At 44.9% G+C, this 22,637-nt stretch overlaps 2 protein-coding genes across 2 annotated transcripts; one reads left to right on the forward strand and one right to left on the reverse strand.

Moving 5' to 3' along the window:
* The first annotated feature begins 999 nt into the window (after nt 1-999).
* Nucleotides 1,000-17,043, forward strand: LOC118316407 (CTTNBP2 N-terminal-like protein). Its single transcript, XM_035644202.2, has 5 exons — nt 1,000-1,152; nt 3,320-3,427; nt 12,326-12,577; nt 12,896-13,003; nt 14,586-17,043. The coding sequence occupies exons 1-5, from the start codon at nt 1,147-1,149 to the stop codon at nt 15,876-15,878; spliced, it is 1,767 nt and encodes a 588-aa protein (XP_035500095.2). The 5' UTR covers nt 1,000-1,146; the 3' UTR covers nt 15,879-17,043.
* Nucleotides 17,044-17,113: 70 nt separating this feature from the next.
* On the reverse strand, nt 17,114-22,490 carry capza1b (capping actin protein of muscle Z-line subunit alpha 1b). The gene is made up of 10 exons (XM_035644203.2): nt 22,207-22,490; nt 20,642-20,705; nt 20,452-20,503; nt 20,211-20,274; nt 19,915-20,121; nt 19,751-19,830; nt 19,112-19,190; nt 18,955-19,026; nt 18,726-18,788; nt 17,114-18,618 (listed from the first exon to the last, which is right to left on the reverse strand). The coding sequence occupies exons 1-10, from the start codon at nt 22,243-22,245 to the stop codon at nt 18,478-18,480; spliced, it is 861 nt and encodes a 286-aa protein (XP_035500096.1). The 5' UTR covers nt 22,246-22,490; the 3' UTR covers nt 17,114-18,477.
* Between the last annotated feature and the right edge of the window lie 147 nt (nt 22,491-22,637).

Raw genomic sequence — 22,637 nt, forward strand, 5'->3', positions numbered from 1 at the left:
CCATTAAGAGCTTACAGAGACTAATTTCTCCAATCAATGCATTTTCTGATATAACTTGAACCTGAATTTGTAAAAACCTTGTGGGTAGACGTGGGTGACATGACATGTAAATGAAAACACCATCCGTAGTGTCTGATTGTAGTTAAACAGATTGCATATGAAGCCTTTTCAATCAGACCAGATCAGTTAAGATGTATAGTAGTCACAGACAGACAAAATAGGAGAGTTAAATTAGAATATTCCTTTATTTGTTATGAAAAAAATGAGGGGGAAGATTTTTTCTTTTTTATTAACGAGGGGTAAGATTTTTTTAAAAATTTATTTAAGAGATAAAGTCGATATGTCGAGATTAAAGTCGTAATAGCCCTAAACGACCGTGTTGTGGTACCCGTTCAGCCAGCTTTCACACATCCACGTTAACTAACGCTAGCAAAGCTACGCTAGCTTCGGTAACGGCAGGTCTCTCAAAATTCATTCACGATTGTTTGCAAGTGAAGTTATCGAGTCAGGACACACGTTGACGTTCATGTTCAAACACCCGTTGTCCCGCGTCGTTTCTTCCAGATTCAGCCTGTCCATAATAATATCGCAACTTTACAACTTGGTTACCAAAACATCAACATCCGGTAGTTTGGTGCGGCTGAAAAGTGCTTCCGGGAGACGGTGGAAGCCCTGCGAGCGTCTGTTCTTTTAAGGGGAAATAACCAGTTCTACAACATTTTCTAGACGGATTATCTGCGCAGATAGATTTCAATTTTAATTTTAATTTTAATTATACCTTTAAAAAAAAAAGATCAAAATTTACGCGCATCAATACCCACGGCCAGAACTTCATAAATGCAGTGATTGTGCGCATACAAAGAGCTCGCTGGCTGGGACGCACCGGTGGGTGTCTGAGACAAAGAGGCTTATCCCGCTGCAGACTCGCCATTTCTTTTTAATCCCCGCCCCCCTTTGGTGACGACGCCACCGGTCATTGGTCGGATTGTTGCACTGCGCCCCTCTGATTGGTTGGCAGCCGCGCCGTTGAACCGTCTGGTGGTTGTCGTCCGGCTCGGCGCACAGGAGTGCCCGTGTGACAGTGGGGCTGCCGCGGAGCCTCTTCTCTGGATTGGCAGAACAATCGATGCGGCCGGAGCCGAGCGCATGAAGGTATGTTTTGAATTGGTGGCAATAGTTGTTACTGCCTTCCACAAATGTAACCCCCAAATTTGGCGGGGCTTTTTGTGTGTGTGTGTGAGAAATCAACATGCAAAAGTCCACGGACAGGTCTCTGTTTCATGTGATATTTGCTCCTACTAGATGGGGGCTTTGCCAATTCTGCAAATCTGAAACTCTTGCTGCAAACTGACTAGGACTAGGTAATTATGACTGAGGATCAGCGAGGATCAGGTGTTGGAGGTTGAGTTTATTTCGAGGCTAATGGCTGTGTGTGGTATTGATTTCACCATTATCACTCCTCCGGGCGATCTATAGACGTAACAGTTACATTGAATGTGTGTTATGTGTTTGCCACTCTTAGCAATTGGGGGGGGGGGCAATAATATTCATAAATCGCAGCCCCTTGAGTCAGACAAAGGACCAACAGGACGGCAGGTGGAACCTCCGCTGTTCCCGAGCATCCACTGCGATCATTCATTACTGCTGTGAACACACTGAGCAGTCTGTCCTGCACTGTAGCACAAGTCCACACTGGTTCCTCGGCGCCACAGTGAGTAAAGTTGAACTCACACCTTTGTTTTCCATACTGAGAGAAATCACTCTGTTAAGAGAAGAGGGACCAGGAAGTAATGCACATCAATGTCTTGATGCCCAGAGAAACCCTCAGTGGCAGGGGGGCTATCTCTCGGCCCTCCTGGGCGTATGCTTCCATCTTAACTTTTAAAATCTGTCTTGATCAACACTCATGAGGAGGCCCTTCAAATATTTACATCGGCCTGTTATTCAGTTCTATCTATCAAAAGCAAAAGTGCAACGGTGCCATTTGAAACCCTGCGGGCTGCGGGCTGGGATTGGGGGATTTGCTCCTGAGTGACAATTCCCATGGTGTGGGCATCCCTGGAATGTTGGAATGATTTTCCACGGACCCTGATTTGTGTCACGCGGGGAGTTTGGACTACACTGTCAGCTACAACAGCTCAAGCACACACTAATATCTAACCAAACTAACCATAATATCAAAGTGTGTGTGTGTGTGTGTGTGTGTGGTTGGGCAGGACTGGAAACTACCCTTGCAAAACATGTCAAGTTTAGCCATTCACTCTACGTCGCTTTGCTGTGAGAGCGCGGTGAGCCACAGAATGCGCCGAGGAATTTTTGGAGAGACTTCACTTACAGCGGGAGGAGAGGAGATGTTGGTCAAGAGTGAAGATGAGAACCGTTGCTTTGCTCGAGTCCGATGAGCCTTCACGGTCAGCAGATCTCAACCCCCGCTGAACACGTATAGATTTATGACCCACACATATACTCTCTTCACCATCATCATCATCAAAACACCCAATTTGGGTTATATCTTTTGGAAGACGTCGCTCAAGTGGAGTTTCAGAGAAAAATCTATGGAGCAGTGAAGCTGTTGTGGCAGCTTATGGTTGGCCTTCGTTTGATTTACTCTTTAATTTGTCAAACATTTGTGCCTCTTATAAGTTATGCATCAAGCATACATTCTGAGCCTTGTTATTTGATGTCAGTTTCATTATTCAGGGTTTTGTGAGAGAGGGTTGTGTTAGATGAGTAAGAGACAGTTGAACATTATGGGATCTGTGGTTTGTCTTCTTTCTTAGTTAAGGATGATGTCAGCAGTGTGAAGCACATCATGTCTGGTCCCTAAGACTAGACTGGGCCCTCAGCTGGTGAATCACAGGATACGGAGGCCTGGAGGGCGGGGAGGCCAATACCTTCAAAGTGTGTGCCAAATGAGATGTTTCATGTAATCACATTCGCCTCGAGGTTCCTCAGTCCGCTCTGGACCTCATCCGCAGACAGCTGTCCTCAGTCCCTCGGCAACTTAAAATGCAGATATGCTAATGACTTCCTGTTTATAACCCTGAGCACAATCCAGTGAGGCCACAGATGGGTCCCCAAGTCCCATCCCATATCAGCTCTGTGCCACTCACTGAGAAATGCACTCTGACCAGCCTCCAATAAATGGGTATTTTGTGCGTAAATCAATTTCCAATACTCGGAGGCATTCACACTTCTTGTGTTCGTGGATCATTTTGACTGCAATTAATGTCCATACGTTTCTTTTCATATGATATGAAGTAGCATTGTGGCATGTTTATCTGTACCACTGAGAATATCTCTTTCTGTTTCTCTTCAGGAGGAGAAAATGAATGTGGAGGCTCTGAGCAGAGGGGAGCTGCTGACTCTCCTCAGTATCTTGGAGGGAGAGCTGGAGGCCCAGGACGTGGTCATACACTCCCTCAGGGTGAGTTGGACACGACAACCAAAACACACAAATCTCTCATTATGGACATGTAACTATAAATGAAAGATAACATCACAGCCACCCTAACAACGTAATACATGATACACACTGTTTGTCCTTAGAGCAATAATGTCCCTGTTTCGGCAAAACACCCCCAAAAAGAATGTCAGCAAACAGGGAGGGGATGTGTAAACAGGAAAGCGAGGAAGCAGAGCGAGTAGAGACAATGGCACAGGCACCCCTCTGGTTTCCGAGGCCTCTTATTCTACCATAGTATCGCTGCTCAGACCAGTCTGGCCGTAGTTGAACTCTGTCATTTTCATTTTTTCATTTTCAGGCTCTTTGCAGATCTAATCTGTCTGCTCTGTGTCTATAGATCCAGTTGCTCTTCATACCAGATCTATCTCAAATGTGTTTGTGCTCACATTTGTTTTAACCCAGGAAACACCCACAACTGCTAGACAGAAGCGCTGTTTTCTTCTTCGCCATAGAGCAGGCATTCTTTCAGAGCAGTCAAAGATGCATTTGCGTTAAGATGATGCTTAATATGTGGACACAGTTGACCTAGATTACCGCTGAAAGTTTTTAGGCACCTGGTCCACTTGAATCACCCGGTTGCACTTTGTGAACAGCACCACAGACATTGCACCATCGCGTCAGCAGTAGTGTGGGTGTTGTACTGGACTGTTGCGGGGGAAAGGAGAGCCGAGCTCTAAGGCAAAGCTTTTCGACTTTACCGGCAGATCTATGTTCCGACCCTCGCCTGTGGTCGTGAGCTCTGGGTAGTGACCAAAAGAATGGGATCGCAAATACAAGTGGCCGGAATGAGCTTCCTGGGGAGTTCGGACATCCGGAGGGGCTCGGAGTGGAGCTGCTGCTCAAGTTGAGGTGGTTCGGGCATCTTGACAGAATGCCTCCTCGGCGCCTTCCATTGGAGGTTTACCGGTCACGCCCAACTGGGAGGAGACCCAGGGGCAGACCCAGAACTCGCTGGAGGGACTAAATATCCCATCTGGCCAGGGAACGGCGTTCGTGGCTGAGGAGATGGATGCCTGGAACACCCTGCTCAGGTGTCTGACCTGATCTCGGATAAGTGGAAGAAAATGCAACCTTATCACATTTCAGATTTCTTACACCTTTGTTGCTGAAATCTTTCAATCAGTTCTGTGATTCTACAGCTGGTTTCTGCAGCTACAGCTACAATGCTTTGCAGTGTTTGAGCCTATTGTCTGATTGGCTCTCTCCTTGCCTTCTGGCAGCTTCTCACATTCATGACCACGGCAGTTACTTCGTGCTTGGAGTGAACTGCTTTCACCCCCCAAAATGCTGTGCTCATTGTCTAAGCATAAGTGACTTTCCTCGTTCTCACGAATAGGCCTGATCTAGAAAAGCAAGCGAGGCTGTAATCAGGAGAGAATTTCAGTGTCAGTGGTCGTTCTCGCCGCACCAGCTCGGAGGCGTCTCGGATGGCAGCTGTCCAGATCTGATGCATGGAGGGTTTGACCTGAAACCCACACACAGAGTCGCTCCCCGAGGACAAATGTACAGTCGCTGTACAGTGTCTCAGCCGGCTAAACTGCTTGTTTTCATCTCCCGCCTTTCCCCCTCCTCTCTTCCTCATACACAGCCACATTACGGGGGGGGGGGGGGTCTTTCATGTTTGACCATGACCCACGTCCCACTCGCTCACGAACACACACCCTGGTGGTCTCTGGTGGGCCAGTTAGAGGCAGCCGTGTTTATCGAGAGAGGATGTACAGTGTTGCGTGCTCAAATCACTGACTTCCCTTGTTCCCGCTGGGGGCCCGTACACTTGACTGACTGGTCCACGTTAGGACAGATCGTGTGTCGACATGTTGCTGCAGAGTATTAGTGCCACGAGCTGATAGCAGACGAACGTGTCCAATATTGAGCTCCGTGTCTGTGCATTAATTTTGCACCCGGGCCGTCTGTTTCGACAGCCTGTTTCAGCTGTTTGTCATATTCCCACTGTGATTTTTCCCAGGATCTTGACGGGCCACAAACAATTCCTATAACAGTGTTCTTCTCCAACTAGCACTCTCTTCACAGTGTTGTCTGCTAACATTGCGTGTTAACCAAGCTCAGTGTGTGGACGGCTCTCAACCCCCCCACTCTTTTCCTACTTCAAATATTTTGTCCTTTCAGCGGCAAGTACTTGGTATGCCTGTAAATTGCTTTGGAACAACTGCATCCAGTCACTTTTAACCCTTCCTCCACCTGCCACCCCTGGAAATTTGGAACAGTATCAGTGTTTACTTGGTTACAGCTTGAGATGGCGTCACCGATGGGACTTGTCTCTGCAGATTCTTGATTACACAGTTTCTCTAGTTCACATCACCGAGGACACAGATACACAGTTTTACAAGAGGCAGCATTCCTGAGAACACGACGCCAGGAACAGGTCCTGAATTCCAACAAGAGTGGCATATCTTGTCTTGAGTTTATTGTCTGTATCTCAACAGGAACTAAGGGCATTATTATGATCTTCTCTCTGTCGGGCATTAAATCCAGCATAAACAAAGTTCTCATTGAATGCTAGTTACCAACATGAAAAGGGAGCTCTGAAGTTTGTTCTCTGTGCTCCTTCAGGGAAATCAAGTTAACAAATGAACACAGTGGGAAACCAACCTGTGACTTTGAATGTTGAAACTGTGAAATCAAAATATGCCTCGCATCTGCTTCGAGGGAGTGCTTTCAATTTCTCTTGTTAAAGACTCTGTGGCTTTGAGTACCTGTGGTTGCCAAGCGACTATTGCTTCAAGTGTTTATATATATCTGTTAACCGTTTGTTTACTCAGACGCGGTTTGTGTGGTTGAAATCCTATGGTCAATTATGCTCCGCAGGACCTGTTTTGCCTTTTCGTATGATGTAATGTCCTGTAATCCTAAAATGCTCTGACTATTTTTGCAGGCTGACGTGTTTTCCTGACTCCATAAACAATAGGGCCTGACAGAGTGCGCTGTTCAGATAAGATTGTATATTCTGTCACTTCACAAGAATCCCCTTTCCCAATTTGGAGATGTTGCAATCACATGAACGGAAAAATACAGTATGATTAAAAGAAAGAAAGACAAAAAGCCCCTTAAAAGCATGGTAGTACCTAATATAACTCCCCTATCTGTAATGCCAGTGCTTCTACAGCCCGAGGCCTGAGAGAGCAAAGCCCCCTGACCTGAAAATGCTCAGATGACATCAATGTACCTGATATTACCTTCAGGCTTCTGTTCTTAAGAATAGATGCAAAGAAACACACACACCTACATCACACACAGAAGTCACAGCAGTGACACGCCCATATGAGTGACATAGATCAGACAGTGTTTCATTCAGACCTTCTCTTGTCTCCATAGACCCAGCTAGAAAATAAAGCTTAATATCTGCAATGATAATCAACTCCACCCTCCACTATTGTTTGCACTGTACTGCAGAGTATTTGCCTGCTACACATACAACAGTAGTGAAGGGAGGTCAGCTCCAAACCGAGATAACGGTCGGTCTGTGATAAGAAAAATCACTGCTCCCTCTAATGAAGCGATTTCCAACGAAGAGTAGTTGTGTTTATAACTTTTCGCCCTTTTTAAAAAGATTAAATTCACCATTTAGTACTGCAAACATATAAGGAATACACTAATAAATATAAACAATGTTATTTGTTTACAGACTATAACAGGACATAGATGGGTGAAATTTGAAAAAAAGAAAGAAAGAAAATAGGGAGAAAAAACTTCATCAGCAACAACAAAATAAACAAGTGGGTGACATGATCTGTTTGGGTCATCAGTGGACCGAGCCAGAGTTGTGTTGAGTGTACAATGAGTGCAAATGTCTGATCCAGTTAGTCCCATTAGTTAGTGTGTTCTGTTAATGATCTTGTATTGTAGCCTTGTGTTAGTAATTCGGGACATGCTGAAGATGTTATTATGGATTTTATTCCAAAAGTGGTAATCAGTGTGGAGGTTTCTCCCCCTTCATATTTGTTTATTGGAAAATGAGGGGCATTGTCAGTGGAATATATCCAGTTTTGAGAGTGGTTTGTTTGAATTTCGTGTTTTTTTTACTGACGCTTCATAGTGGTGATTGTAAATTCTAAATATTGTTGTTTTTCAGTACCAGACATGTGATGGAGGTGCGTGATACAGTACTTGTTTTTCCATTTAGCACCTATTCAGGGTGATTTATACGCAGTGACGTCTGGATTGGCCAGTATGTGACATGGGTAGTGCTTGTTAATTCACTGGCGTTCCACCAAGCTGTTGTGGCAGTTGCAATTTTGTTGAACCCGTTGTACTGTTTGATTGTGTCAAGATGAAGAACAGGTCTGTGACCACCAGTGTTTTCACATTCTTTATGGTGGCTTCTCTTATCCCTGGATCCAGCAGGAAAATAAAGTTTCACATCTGTTATGGTAATCAACTATCACCCTTCAGTGCTATTTGCACAAGGAGAGAAGGACAGCCAGTCTGAGGAAGGGAAAAATCACAGCTTTTCACATGAAGTTTGCACTTATGTTAGGATCATTGAATGGCCCAGTTTAATTGTTGACACTTGTTTCAAGAAATACTTCCATATTCCACTTAATAATAATAATAATAATAATAAAAATATGTTATGCTTCTCCAAAAAAATGTCCTGACCAAAAGGTGAGAGCACCTCCTTCCGTGTTTCATCAATAACTGCTGATGTTCACACGCAGGGCAGTTAAACATTGCTGGCATGGCTCATTAAGTAAAGGGAGGTTTTGTTTAGCGTCGTCCCAGTTATCTTGGTGCCATCTGGGGTTAGTATGTGGGTGGAAGGTGTGGAGGATACGGCTTAAGCTTCGAGCACACACCTTTGCTTACACTTCAAGAAGAATCCCTCGAGCTCTCTCTTCCTCCTTCCCTCTCCCTCTTTCCATTTTTGTACCCTTCCATTTTTTTTTTATCTTCAGGTCCTTATGTATACAAGTGACCAAAATCATGAGGGACTGATTAGAAAATCATTGCACTGCCACGAGTGCTGCCTTGTAACAATAGCATGATGTCTTACCAGCTTACATTATATTGGCAATGTAGGAGTGGAAGTAGATGTACAGTTTGTTTCGGCTGCACATACATTTGCATCTCATCCACTGCACCAGGGGCACTTGGCGTTATAAGTCTGCATGTGCCACAATGTATTCATTTTGTGACATGCACACAGTGTTTAACACTGCTACCTCATAGCGAGAAGTTGGCCTCGCTGAAATGCTGAAGTTGCTCAGTGTCTGCTGGATGTGTAAGTAGGCAACTCTTTGCGAACACATTAGTGACATCAGCTTCATCAGGCGATAATATGAGTGGAAAAAGAAAACAAAAATCAATGAATGCAGTACTTTGAGTATATTTTCAATTGGCGTCCTCCCATAGACATCCTCTGGGTTCTCCCAAGACAATACTACAGACTCCCTTCCTGTAAAAGTGTTGTCTAGCTAATTATTATGTTGTCGTCTGTGGCCAGTTAGATAGTCATTATTCCCCCAGCACCAGGCCAAACTCTATTTCTAGTGCTCTCAACAACAGAGGCATCCTTACTGATGGATTGTATATATGGCCTGTTATTAGTGCTTATGGTAGTTTTGCTGACTCCATGGCACACGGATCGGGCATGATTGAATATTACGAGGACTTGATCAAGCAGGAACTTTTATTTTCATGTGTCATCATCACGTTTTCCCCAGCAGACTGTTCTATAATAATTACCACCACCAGGGAGGTTATGTGATTGGTTCTGCTTGTCTCAAAACACAATGGATGGGCTCGCGTGAACATTTTCATCAAAGGTGGGTCTCATCCATGGTAAAAGACGGCTGAATTTGGGGAATTTTATCCCATTGCGAGGGGGATGACTTTATGCTATCTCTTGCTCTGCAGGTTAAAAATCAGGATAATGGAAGAATAAACAACTTTTTGGGGCTTTGAAATAACAGAATAGAACTTTGAGACCACCTCGTACACCAGTTTACTTTAGATGTTTTACCAAAGTAAGATGTTGGAGCATCTCAATACATTGTCCCCTGTCCTCAACTCGGGAAGACGCTTTGCCCTGGAGGTCCGTAGGTGTGAGAACCATGAAACCGGCTTTTCATATCTGACAGGTCTGTTCGTGCTTTCCCTTTGTCTCTGTACTTCTGAGGAGAAGGACTAATTCGCCAGGAATGCATACTTTTCCCATAAGCCCCGCTGCAAAGCTTCTGGATTTGAGACGTTACCCTGGAGACAGCCAGTTATGCGAAGACAAGAAGACAAACATACACCAGCTGCATGCTCATAGATTCACATACAACAATTACTCACATGTGTGTGCATCAATTATAGTATTATTTGATTTATGACAAAACTGGACATTTGTAACAGGAGGTACACACCCAAAGCCATTCAGAGCTGCTGAGTTCACTGTGTGATAGTCATTACAGAGGCTCAGAAAGGAAACCGGATTCCCTGACCCCTTTCAGCTCGCACAAGGGCATGATTGTGCCCCGAGGCTGTAGGCGACTGACTGACAGAGAATTTTTCCAGGTGAAAAGCATCAGGTTGTCTTTCACACCTTGTTACAGCTGTGGGAATGCATTAGAGGATAAAGGCTGTTGAAGAAGGCACTGATCAAACAAGCTGTTGGCGACAACACTGCACGAAACTGCAGAGGAATTCTCCCAAACTTGGTGGAAAATCACAATTAAATTGCCAGAAAAAGCCGAAAACAAAACAGCGGACGAAAAGTAAGTTAATTGCATGTCATATATTTCTTGCCCCGACTTAATTGCAGAGACACCCGTCATTGGTATAGCTGGACAGAAATGAGAGCCTCGCAGCAGAGAGGGTTTGGTTGTTACGCTCTCTCATAAAGGAAAGCAGACTCTGTCATTATGATCACATGTATCCTGAGAAAACCATGAGAGACCAGGCTAGGTCTACTACTACTTCTAGTACTACTGCTCCTACTACTTCTACTTCTACTACTAGCACACACACACACACACACACACACACACACACACACACACACACACACACACACACACACACACACACACACACACACACACACACACACACACACACACACACACACACACACACACACACACAAAATCCAATCCAATCTCAGCATGGCCCTTAATAGGCAGTTTAAACACTCCAGCTAGATGAAAAACCGTTACTCTAAAGCCCAGAATTAAAAAAACAACAACAACACATGCACACACCACACGCTCTCACACCCACTCTCACACATTAAAGCCCACTGGGTCAGACATGGAGACAATGCATTAGACTGAAGGCATTGAGACAGTGTCTTTTTGTGCGAGTTGTTGTAATCTCCTCACTGAGGGTTGCATTCTTTGTGCAGCCATAGAAAAAGCCTCTAATGCAGCCTCCGTACTGATGCCCTGTGTGTGTGTGTGTGTGTGTGTGTGTGTGTGTGTGTGTGTGTGTGTGTGTGTGTGTGTGTGTGTGTGTGTGTGTGTGTGTGTGTGTGTGTGTGTGTGTGTGTGTGTGTGTGTGTGTGTGTGTGTGTGTGTGTGTGTGTGTGTGTGTGTGTGTGTGTGTGTGTGTGTGTGTGTGATGAGATGAAGTCCTCTGAGAGCGTGTGAAAAAAAGGGTCTGCCAGAGAGGAGGAAGTAGAGAGAGAGAGAGAGAGAGATGAACTTTCTGAGAAATGATGATGAACCGGCAGAGGAATGCGGTGCCATGCGTGTTTGGGCAGGGGGGACGACGGGGGCCGGGTCGTTTGATGACCGCATGGGGAGACAGAGACGGGTGTCCCGGAGACACGTGGAGTGAACCCCGAGGCATGTGCTTGCATCACTAGCACCACCAGCTGACCCTGCACGCAGCCGAAACTCAAACCCACCGACTGCGTGAAGTTAATGAGACCTGTTGATAAATCAGACGGACCAGGAGTCGGTTTCAGCCCACTTCTTCTCATTCCAGCATGGTTCTCTTAAACAAGCTGGGGTTAGTTGGCCGTGTTTAAAAAAACCCAACAACCCTTCAAACAGTTAAACTATCGCTTATCATTCAATTATTTTGTTTTAGTTTAGGTATAATCTATCCACTTCATTAGAAACCGCTCTCTCTCTGTGTGTGTGTGCGTGTGTGTGTGTGTGTGTGTGTGTGTGTGTGTGTGTGTGTGTGTGTGTGTGTGTGTGTGTGTGTGTGTGTGTGTGTGTGTGTGTGTGTGTGTGTGTGTGTGTGTGTGTGTGTGTGTGTGTGTGTGTGTGTGTGTGTGTGTGTGTGTGTGATTTCATGGCCCGGTCCTTCACCCCTGCATCCCTGGGGAGGAGTTAACATCTGCCCCTGATGGGGGTTGGACAGCTGTGCCTCACCTCTTTTTGTATGGGTTGAGGGGAAAGGCCATCTGCTTGTGCTCACACTGACAATAAAACCACTCCACGCAGATTTCCTGCACAAACACAGACGCGCGTCTGAGTTCGACGGTGATATGAATTCCTAAATCTATTACCTACAAGTTGGTCTTCGCTCGGGCATGATATGACCAAGTGTGTGGATTGTGTGTCCGCACTCATACTGTACGTTTGAGTTTTGAGTTTCTTTGTGTTTTTCTTGGCACTGGCGGTCAGGCCTCATGTTATCTCCTTTGCACATTCTTTCCTGTGCTGCAGTGTGGAAAGGAGGACTCATCCTATCAAAACCATTTACTGGTCATTTTATTTTTGCTCAGTCAGGACTGAACAGGTACATGGACATACAGTATAGTAATGTTCTCTGTGTGTCTTTCTGGTGTGCCTGTTCATTATTTGGTCAAACAGATTTTGCAGGGAAATCTTTCCAGCCTCTGAGTGTGAGTTAATGTAAATGCCTTCAAACCATAATGATGTGTTTGTGTGTATCCATCAGGCTCAACACAGAGATGCTTTCATCCAGGAGCGCTACGGCCACTATGACCTCAGCGATCCATTCCTGGCGCTGCAGCGGGACAACGAGGCCGCGGAGCGCCAAGGCACACCCGAACATGGTCACACACACCTGCAGGGTCGGGCAGTGGGCCCGAATCCTCTGGCTGTCCTCAAACTGGTCATGGCTCACTGCAAGAGGATGCAGGACAGGATGATGGGGCAGCTGGCTGCTGCTGAGAGAAGACACAGGAGGGTGAGGGCCAACGCACACTCATACACAGTCATGAACACACACTCGGTGAGTTCTCCAACTCCCCAGTCTGCATTTACGATATGTGTGTGTGTGTGTGTGTGTGTGTGTGTGTGTGTGTGTGTGTGTGGGGATGATTTGTCACACAGGGGGCTCACACTACTGGCTTGTGTGTGTGTGTGTGTGTGTGTGTGTGTAGGATATGCAACAGACGCGTAATGTGCAAGTTTGAGAATGGTGTCACATTTATACACTCTGCAACAAGGAATCTGTCTGCACGTCACGCCCTATAATTCTTTCATTTGGCCGTATGCCTGGCAGATTATAGCAGATCTGGAGGAGGAGAAGCGACTGCGTGCCCAGGACTCTGCACAGAGTGACGATTTCGCCGACATGCTGCAGACAGAAAGAACCAAGCTGCTGCAACAGGTGGGCTCTGCGTGTGAAATACACAAACGTTTGCATGTAATGTTGTAATGTGTGTACATTGGTAGGACTTTTTGTTTGGTGAAGACTTTAGTCTGACAGATGAGAACATCTGTTGGGTGAGATTTTTTTCCGTTTCCTTTCCCCCTCCCTCTGCTCCTCCCCTTTTCCTCTCCTCCGCCCGCACACACAGTGTCCTTCTTCGTAGTGATTGCGGTGATTTAAATCCCAGCGAGTGAGCGGGGAAGCATCAGTGCAGCCCCCGCTGTGTAACTAAATAAGCAAGGGTGAAGAGGGCCTGGCCTGTTAAATTACAGACGCACGCATACAGGCACCCGTGTGCACAAGCACAGGGCTGTTCTAGAGGAAACAGAGAAGGAAAAAAGCCATTGTTTAGTTGTCCAGCAGCCGAGGGGCTTTATGGCCTCAGGAAACCGGCGATAATGGATGTCCATGCCTTACGCAAGATCAGCTCGCGCACACACACACACACACACACACACACACACACACACTTTGAGCACACAATTGGCGCTATAAAAGGGCCTTATGTAAGAAAGGGTTCCCCAGTGTCTCCCAGTCTTCCTCGGGCCTTCCCGTCAGTGTTGCTTTTTGTAAACTAATCATATACATTAGATTGTATTTCATCACCTCCCATTTCCTTCTATTATTCATCAAAGCTTTTAAGCAGACCGGTCACCCGCTGATGACCTCAGAGCAAACTGAACCTTCCATAAACGTGCCTTGCAAGCAAAAGATGAAGAGCTGCCCCCACTATCTGTCTCTTCTGACTCTGAAACGACACATATTGTACTTCATTCTCTTTCCTGATTCTGTTGGACTGAAGTGGACCTGATCTTAGACAGACAGAGCTTTAAATGTAGATAGAGCGAGAAGGTTGTCGGTGCAATGGGAATTGATGACCGTCAAAGGATGTCAGCCGGTGCCATGTGCTGTCCAAGTGGGCCCTATTTTTATAAGCTTTGTGGCTTATAGGGCTGCAACAACAAATATATGTAGTTTACTGTCACAGAGGAGCAAATAAACCAGATAATATTCACATTTAAGAAGCGAAAATCAAAGAATTTGACTACTAGAATTAAAACTACTTGAACCGAATAATCAAATTATCAAAATAGTTGGCGATTGATTTACTAATCGATTAACTGTTGTAGCTCTAGTGACTAATAAAGCAAAAACATATATTATACAACTTAAAGTTAATGAGCTATCTGAGTGAAATAACTAGACTGAGTCAGTATCATGAATGCTTTTGGCAAATAATGTGAAAATGTAGAAGTGGAGAATAATCTTTACAATAGACCTAAAATAGAAAGAAACAGTCCATTTAGACATTAATGAACAGACGCTGTCAGTGGCTGCCAACTCTGTTATATGCTGTATACAGTTGAAATGGGTTTTGAGCAAAATGCATATCCAAATGTTTTATCCCAGTAACGATTGTATTTCCAATTGCTTCTCATCCTGTGTTGGATTGAATGCAACAAAGCGGTGCTCTTTTGCCTCCTTGTGGTGAACCCTGGAAGCGTTACCTTGCTGACTATTTCTCTCCCTCTCGTTCTAGCTGGACGCGGAGCGGGCAAGTGTGCGGAGGTTGGAGAAGGAACAAGCACAGTTGGTGAACAAGGTGGAAGAGTCGCTGTCCCAGCAGCAGCAGCTCTCCTCCACCCTGAGCCAGGAGCTCCAGAAAGCCAGCGGCCAGGCTCACGAGGAGGCAGAGAAGGTCTCCCAACTCCGCGCCTTGCTCCAGGAGGAGACCGGCACTCTGGAGAGGCTCCGGGGGGTTCTCGACAATGAGAAGAGCCGGGCAGCCCAGCTCGAGGCCAGGTCTGAGAGGCAGCTGGCCGAGTTTGACACAGAACGAGAGCAGATGAAAGCCAGGGTCAGCAAGGAGGAGGCGAGGAGTAGGGAGCTGGAGAGACAGGTGGAGGAGCTGAGGAAGAGGTTGGCCGAGTCTGAAGGAGGTAAAGAAGGGGTAAGGGAGACTGTGACCGAGGCGACAGAGTCGCTTTCCGAGATGGTGATGGTGTCCACCTCTGCTCAGACTCTACCGGACGGAATAGTAACTGTCACTCCTAAATCCACCCCACTGTCAAAGGTCAATGGCCATCACAGTCACAAAGAGACCGAAACAACACAGGAGGGGAGGGGAGCAGAAAATGGAGGAGTGGTGGAGAATGGGGGCGCAGCGCCTTTGCATTCCCCTCTTCACCATCACCCTCACTCTCCCTCCAGCACAGCCTCCTCTTCCCTCTCCTCTTCCCCCATCTCCTCCCCCGTTCTTGCCAAACGCCTGGGCAGCCCGGGCTTCCATCAGTCCTCCTACCAGGCTGGAGTCAACCAGCGCTTCCATGCTGCCAGGCACAAGTTCCAGAGCCAGGCTGAGCTGGAGCAGCATCAGCAAGGTGGCCCCCTTTCCCCCAGGGACCTCTCCCCCACCACCTCCTCCATTCCTCCCCCACCAGAGCACAGCACGGCTAAGCAGCTGGCCCGCAACACCGTCACTCAGGTGCTGTCCCGCTTCACCAGCCAGCAGGCTGGAGTCAAGCTGGCCCCACTGAGCAGCTCTCCGTTCGGTACAGACTACCGCACTCTGGCAGCGTCTCCTCCTGGGGGGAGGTCGCCCTCTTCAGGGCCCCTATCTCCAGGCATCCGCTCCCCCCTCACGCCGCGCTCTGACAGGACCCATCCTCCTCCGATTCCTCCCAAGAAGCCGGGCATGAGTCCAACCCCGGGATCCCCCATTCACTCTGCTCGCACCAGCCTCTTCCCAGAGCTGACGGGAAACTGTGGGCACAGCAACACTGGCCAGGAGGGAGCCAAGGAGCCAGACCTGGTTTTATCTTCTAGCAGCTAACGGCCAGATCGTACAAACTCACTAATACGCCCGGCCTTAAGCAACACTTAGGGTATCGTTCATCTTCTGCTAGCCCTTGAGCCCACTTCAGAGCACTCCGAATCAGTAGATATTTCAAAGCTGGACTGGTTGAAACGGATGCATTCAAGATTTTTGTTGCACCCCTACCTCTTATGCCACAACTTGAGAGAAACAATTGGAAAATTTATAGTATAGTATATTATGGATTATTTCATTGAGCTATATCAACTTGCCTGTCTTTATTACTTCATGTAGAGTAATTGAGTTTGAAAATTTAGAATGACACTATTTATCTCAGTTATTTTCCACTTTGACCCTATATTAGGGGTGTTGAGAAACCATATATAGAGAGACCTGTTGACTTTGAAGAAAGAAATGTCGGTGGGATTTCACTGCACAACACTCTTTTCCCTTAATGCTCAAACTGCCAGTCCTGTTAGAAAATAAAAAAAGACTTCAGTCAGACACAAAAGTGTATAGCTAGTAGAAGGGCTAAAATACGTGGATGTAGAGTATAGGAAATGTGTAGCTATCACTTTTTCCACTATAAAATAGTAAGTTTTAAATGTTTTGTGGCCCAATCAATTCTTATGCAGTTATTGTGGAGATCGGCCATGAAAAATATTATACTGTAAATAATTCAAATGAACGTTATCACTTGCATGTGCTGTTTTTTTTGTTTTTTTCTACTAGTCATGAATACACTGAATCTTGTCTTGAAAAAGGGAGAGCACACTTTGCACTACATTACTCTAAGCCACTATGTCTACAATTTTCAAATGTTTTATTCAGGGAAGATAAATTTCCGCGTCACTCAAACCAAGAAGGACCGTGCCATGATTGTGTGATAATGGTTTGGTATTTAAGGTTTGGATCTTACTACTGTGACCATCGCTCCTGTAGTACGTGTGTTGTCCTAACTATGCTATGTTTTATTTCTTTTAGGTTCCCTGTGTTTTATGTTTTCTAGCTTTAAAAACCAAGAATTCATTTAAAGAAATTATTTCAAGTCTATGGGCTTAAATCAGCCAATTTATACACTGCTTTTCTGTGAGGGGCAAAGTCCCTCCGCTCTTTCGTAAATATGCATATCACGAACACCTGCGACACCTAGTGGTATTTCAATAAATTACCATGCCTTAAAGATTTTGTGTCAAAGTGTTGTTTTGTTTATTAAAACGCAACATAAAAGAACAACAAATCTTTCTAGCCAAGATGTTCAATCCATTTATTTGCACAACAGAATGGGGCAGTACAGTCTTGAACTTAATAACTGATCGGCACACAGTTGTCGTATAGTGTGAGGGTTGAACACAGCACAGTCTAGATAACGTGTAACTGATCCAGAGTCAGTCTACTCAGAAGTTATGTAACACATACAGTATGATGTAGCCTTCCAGAAGTCATGTAACATATACAGTATATGATCTTGCCTTATACGGCAACTGCTTTGCATTCAACTTGGCATTGACCAATACACAGTTCCTCACAGTGAAGAGTGCAATATTCTAAGACTCCAACAAAAAAAACAGCATATTAAAATAGAAATTTGCATACATGGGTGGGAGGTTGGAGTTCTTTACCATAGGAAAGAGATTTTGGCAAATAAATCTTGGTTGTTATGAGTATGTTTTCCTTTCACAAAGGAAAAGCTGTACAGCAGTGGTGGTGGTGTTGCCAAAGCAAGAGACCAGAGAATGCGTTAGAGATACAGCAGCGTAAAAGGTGCTCTATCGCCATTTCAGTCAACTTCGCTCGCATTGGTGGAGACATACATCAGTGACGCACAACAGACGGCAAGTAAACTTCCCTTCCGTCCTGAAAGACACAGACAAACATACAGATCTACAGTGCAGGCACAGAGCTATGCTGAGAATCGTGCTACTCCTAAATGTTAACGACGAGTAAAAATGGTTCTATGCCGCTGATGAAATTGACACTTGTCAGTACCAGTAAAAATGTTAGATGACTGCTATTAATTTTTCGTGCAAATGTCCCGATTTCACTGATGCAACAAAAAAAACGTCTACAGAAATATTTTTTTCCGTCCCAAACTCAAACCCTGATATGTAATGATGTGCTTAATTTCTCTCATCAACTAACTTGTGCAGTTCTGGTTTTCGTCCCTGTGTGCTGAGCTTCTCCACGGTGACATGATCACAGCTCTGCAACAGTTGGCAAAGATAAAAAGTATTGTAACCTCTGACACCCGAATCTAGGGAGGCCCGTAATTCCATTGACGGAGAAAGATTTACCCCCTTTATCGTAGCAGTCCTGAGCATAGCCCTGCACACTGACCCGCACACTGAACTCTTTCACAACACACATCCAGAAGTAACCATTTTCTCTGAACCTTGTACTATCTCCATACTGCAATGTCTTTACCGGATACAGATTCCTGTGCCTAACAGTCTGCAAATCTTCAGTTATTACTTATTTTTTTGTTAGTTTTTTTTTTTTTAATAATTACTTGCCCCATACTGACAAAGGTTTGCTTTGGTTAGTCCTTGCATCACTTATAGGTGGGTTGGTGGGACAAGTGGAGCGTGCATCTCCCTGGTCAGTCCCTGACCTTCCGCTAGGCATTCTGCATCTCTTTGCCGATTTTGTAACTGAGGATCTTATTCCAGTCGATCTTGGTGCGTGTGACGGGCAGCTGGCGACGCAGGGCCTTAAAAGTGGTGTCAGACATGGTCTGGTAGTTCTCACTGATTGCAGTCTATGGGGGGGGGGAGGAAAACAATTATCAAGTATACTATTTGTATACTTAAACATTTCATCCTAAACTTGAATAAATTAAATGTGTAGTCACAAAAGGTAGCTTACCTGGTAGTCATTTTCAGCATTCTCAATGATGTCAACAAATTCCTTGGCTGTCTGGCTTTCATTCTGTTTCAAAAACATACACACAATCATCATGTTTAATCAAACAACAGAGATGGATGACCTCTTTTGAATATACCCAGAGCTGACACAGCCCATCTTAATGTTATGTAAGAAGTGCTGAAAGACTTGTGAGTGTGTGTTTGTGCTAATGCATAAAATATTCACTTACAGTCACTGGTATTGATTCTTCCACCTCCTTATGGCTAACCAGCTGCACGTTTCCATCTTCATAATAGTGCACCTGCAGAGAGAGGAACTTTGTTATTATCTAGCATTTAAAAAATATATATATATATATACAAATATGCATATTAAATTAAATGTACCTGGATTTTCAACACTCCCACCACCTGAGCAGTGGACTGACCAATGGTAAGCTTCCACTCTGACCTACAGCGACCGTTCCTGTGTTACAGAAATTAAGAGATGTTACAAAACAGACAACACTGTCGAGAAAACAATTAATTCACCAATTAAAATCTAGAAAAACTTTTGTGATTAAAACTGTTTTAAATATTACTAATGTATCATATCAGATAAGCCGTTTTCAGACATGAGTTTGCCTTTCGCATATGACAAACCCAGCAGGAGATTGCCCGGGTCAGACACATTCACAACAGAAGGAACACTTTGGGAACATTCTATGGCGTCTGGGTAGAGAGAATGATGATAATTCTGCTGCGGAAAGCAGTGTTTTTGTTTACACTCATCAACACGCTCACTCTCTTGCTGTGAATCTTCCAGAGATTTTTTTCTGCTGTATTCTCACATGGGCTCACTCTGACATTTACTGGAAATTTTACAAGGGGGCTGGTAGGAAAAGTTCCGGACAATGTCCAAAGCAACATTTTGTGGACATTTGCAGTCTCACATACAGCCCCCCTGGAAAATTAACAGGAAAATGTCAGTGTACTGTATGTCTGAAAGCAGCTGTTAAAATAAATTAAGATAGGAGGTCAATATACCAGAAGTTTTTGGGTTGAAACTGATGCCCCTCAATGCAGGCTATGATAGTTTGTTGACCATCGACCGTTTTCCCATATACCTGCAACACACACGGAACGGGTTTAAGTAAAACGTTGTCTACATTGCATTAATTCTATTTTGTCACAGTTTTCGTGCACCTTACTGTGCAAACTCCAGTGGGGTAGTGCTCTTTGACGTAGGCACAGAGGGCAGTATCGCAGGCGTCTCTCCAGCTTCTGAGGGGCACATCTCCTTCATACGGCTGCACGTCGCTTACCTCTTTTCTTAGTTGATCAAAGCGGAACGACAAATGGTTGCGGGGGTCCAGGAAACGTCCCTGACCCAAGTCGCCATGCTCTGTAATCAGGACCTGCAGAGAAGGGAGAGGAAAAAAAACCTGAGAAATTCTGTCTCAGACACTTGATCCTCGAGTAGGAAAGACTTCAGGGTGAGACATACCGGCTCATCGCAGCCCTCTAGTTTGGCAGGAGTGAACTGATCCATGTTGTACTGGGCAAAGGAGCTAGACAAACAGAAATGGCACACAATGGTTAATTTTCCATTAACCATTTTAAGAAAACTGACCATGCTTGTACTAACATATTTCCCCCAGGAAAAGGCTACGGTGCTATGAATTGTGTAAATATATATATTAGTATTCATTTAAGTTGTACATTAATTGTGATCGAGTGTTACTTACTGTGAAGCCCCCTCCCGAAGGAGGTTGTCATTATTGAGGAGAAGCCGCACATCTAGCAAGACAAAAAGAAACTGTTTGCGTAGTGCTCTTGAGAGACAAAACAATAAAGCATCAGTCTCAGATGGCAAAGTATCTTATATCAAATTAAAAAAATTATTACGTGGCAAATCTTGCCACAGCTTCTCCTTACCATTGAAGACCTCGTTGAACTCTCCCGGCGGGGCATGAGTCACAAAGTTGGCCGCTATGCGGACCTGTGGAGGCAAATTCAATGCAACCATGTCAATTCAGCAAACGGGAGAATATGACCAGCAGTATGATACTATAATCAATTTGAAGAAACACATCCATCAAAAACAGAACTATGTTGTTAGTAATTTGGCACCAAGCATGTGTCCTTGACACCGCTGAAGGTAAGATCCATTTCTCTTTTTGCCATAACAGTGGGCTATTTTTCCAGCTTAACTTTTTGGGATTACATCACTTACATGCTTGAACCAGGAATTAATATAACATCTTAGTTGTTGTTGTTTTTTAAGTCAGTCAACAATTACAAAAAAAACAGCATGTTTAACATGACAATGATGCTCTCAATTACAATGTGAGAGGAATACACATTAGACATTGTGATCAGAGCACCACACTACACCTCTGCAGAATGGACACAGCACTGGGAACGGTTTGTCTAGCTTATGTATCATGTCCAGTGTTTCCCCTAGGTTTACTGGGGGGGGGGGGGTTAGGGCTCGTTAGGGTTTGGGTTAGGTTTCACAAATCAAGTTTCATCCACAATCTTTTAAGCAGGAATCGGGAATAAGGTGTATAAGGGAAGTGACCTTAAATGACTTCTGCTTGGAATTATATTTAAAATACAAAAAAAAAAAAAAAAAATGTATTCAAAATAATTTGAATTTTCAGGGAGGGCGGAGGCTCCCATTGGAGGAGTTTCAATTCAATGGTAGGGGAAACACTGAGGAATAAGGTGTATCAGGACAGTGACTTGAAATGACTTCTGCTTGACATTATATGAAAAAATACAAATATATATATATATATATATATATATATATGTTGACCGTCAATAGACAGTTGATATCAAATGTCTCCAGATGTCCACACAGGAGCTGTTGCAGCTCAGGTCAACGGGGCGATAACATTAACCCTGCTGCATTCACCTTTACTTAGCAGAAAGACACCCACAACACACTCAACCTCTCCCCCAGCGGCCACTTGTATTACGGCTCACAGGTTCACAGAGGCTCCGTTTAAACTGCAGGCACCCGACGCGCCGAGCCCCGGGCCATGTGAGGCCATCCGAGTATTTGGGCTGCAACTGAATCTGTTTGACCCAGAAATCCCAAAGCAGAGCAACGTTAGCGGCTAACGTTAGCGGCTAACGTTGTGCGAGAGGGGAAACGGAGTAGCAAAGTGCGATGTCTGCCGACAACGGGGAACGTGCACAATCGGTGCAAGCGAGTCGACGCATTCAGATACAACTGCGAGAGAGTTTTCGGCTGAAGTGTCCAGTGGTCAAACCCCCGTAGCCCACTGGAAGCGTTAACAGGCTAGTAGGCTAATCGTAGCTTTAACCCCCCCCCCCCCACACACAAGTTTATCGTTTCGACGCGAGACCAACAACTGTCATTCTCTTTCCACAAATGAACCGTTTGATAATGTGAACACACATTGCTGCTACCGCTTTGCGAAAAAGGTGTGGAAATGACTTTGAGTAAAGAATAAAAATAGTCTGCAAACCTTCTCATCATCTGACAGCGGCTCCTCAAAGTCAGCCATCTTGGCTCTTTGTGACCCCACCTACTCCAGCTGACCGTGTGACCAAACCATTGCGGCGGTTTTCGAGAAACTTTGGGCTAACGCCGCATTATTTAGAAATATGTCTTCGCAAAATGCGCGTTTAACTGTGACGTGACATAAAATGCCACTCTTTCCAACCAGTGCGTTATAGTATAGACTATAGACTATTATTTACAACGCAAGAGGGCGTTGAAAGCTCGGCTATTTTGGTTGTCCACTTCCTTTTTTGGGGCGTTGCAGGGGTGCCTTTTCCTACAAAATAAAAGCACATGAATATGCTATTGTTATTAATTACCTGCTTTTGTAACAGACAAATTGCCTATCGATTTATTTATTCGAAGTTATCATACATTTACTCCTCGATTCGGATT

Source organism: Scophthalmus maximus, chromosome 3 (assembly GCF_022379125.1).
Source record: "Scophthalmus maximus strain ysfricsl-2021 chromosome 3, ASM2237912v1, whole genome shotgun sequence".
Lineage (NCBI taxonomy): Eukaryota > Metazoa > Chordata > Actinopteri > Pleuronectiformes > Scophthalmidae > Scophthalmus > Scophthalmus maximus.

Coding starts and splice junctions, on each gene's coding strand:
- LOC118316407 (XM_035644202.2), top strand. Junction 12,578..12,895: donor CTGAGAGAAGACACAGGAGG/GTGAGGGCCAAC, acceptor TATGCCTGGCAG/ATTATAGCAGATCTGGAGGA. Junction 13,004..14,585: donor GAACCAAGCTGCTGCAACAG/GTGGGCTCTGCG, acceptor CTCTCGTTCTAG/CTGGACGCGGAGCGGGCAAG.
- capza1b (XM_035644203.2), bottom strand. CDS start 22,245: ATGGCTGACTTTGAGGAGCCGCTGTCAGATGATGAGAAG. Junction 20,706..22,206: donor CGCTGTCAGATGATGAGAAG/GTTTGCAGACTA, acceptor TTGCCTCCACAG/GTCCGCATAGCGGCCAACTT. Junction 19,027..19,111: donor TGGGAGTGTTGAAAATCCAG/GTACATTTAATT, acceptor CTCTCTCTGCAG/GTGCACTATTATGAAGATGG.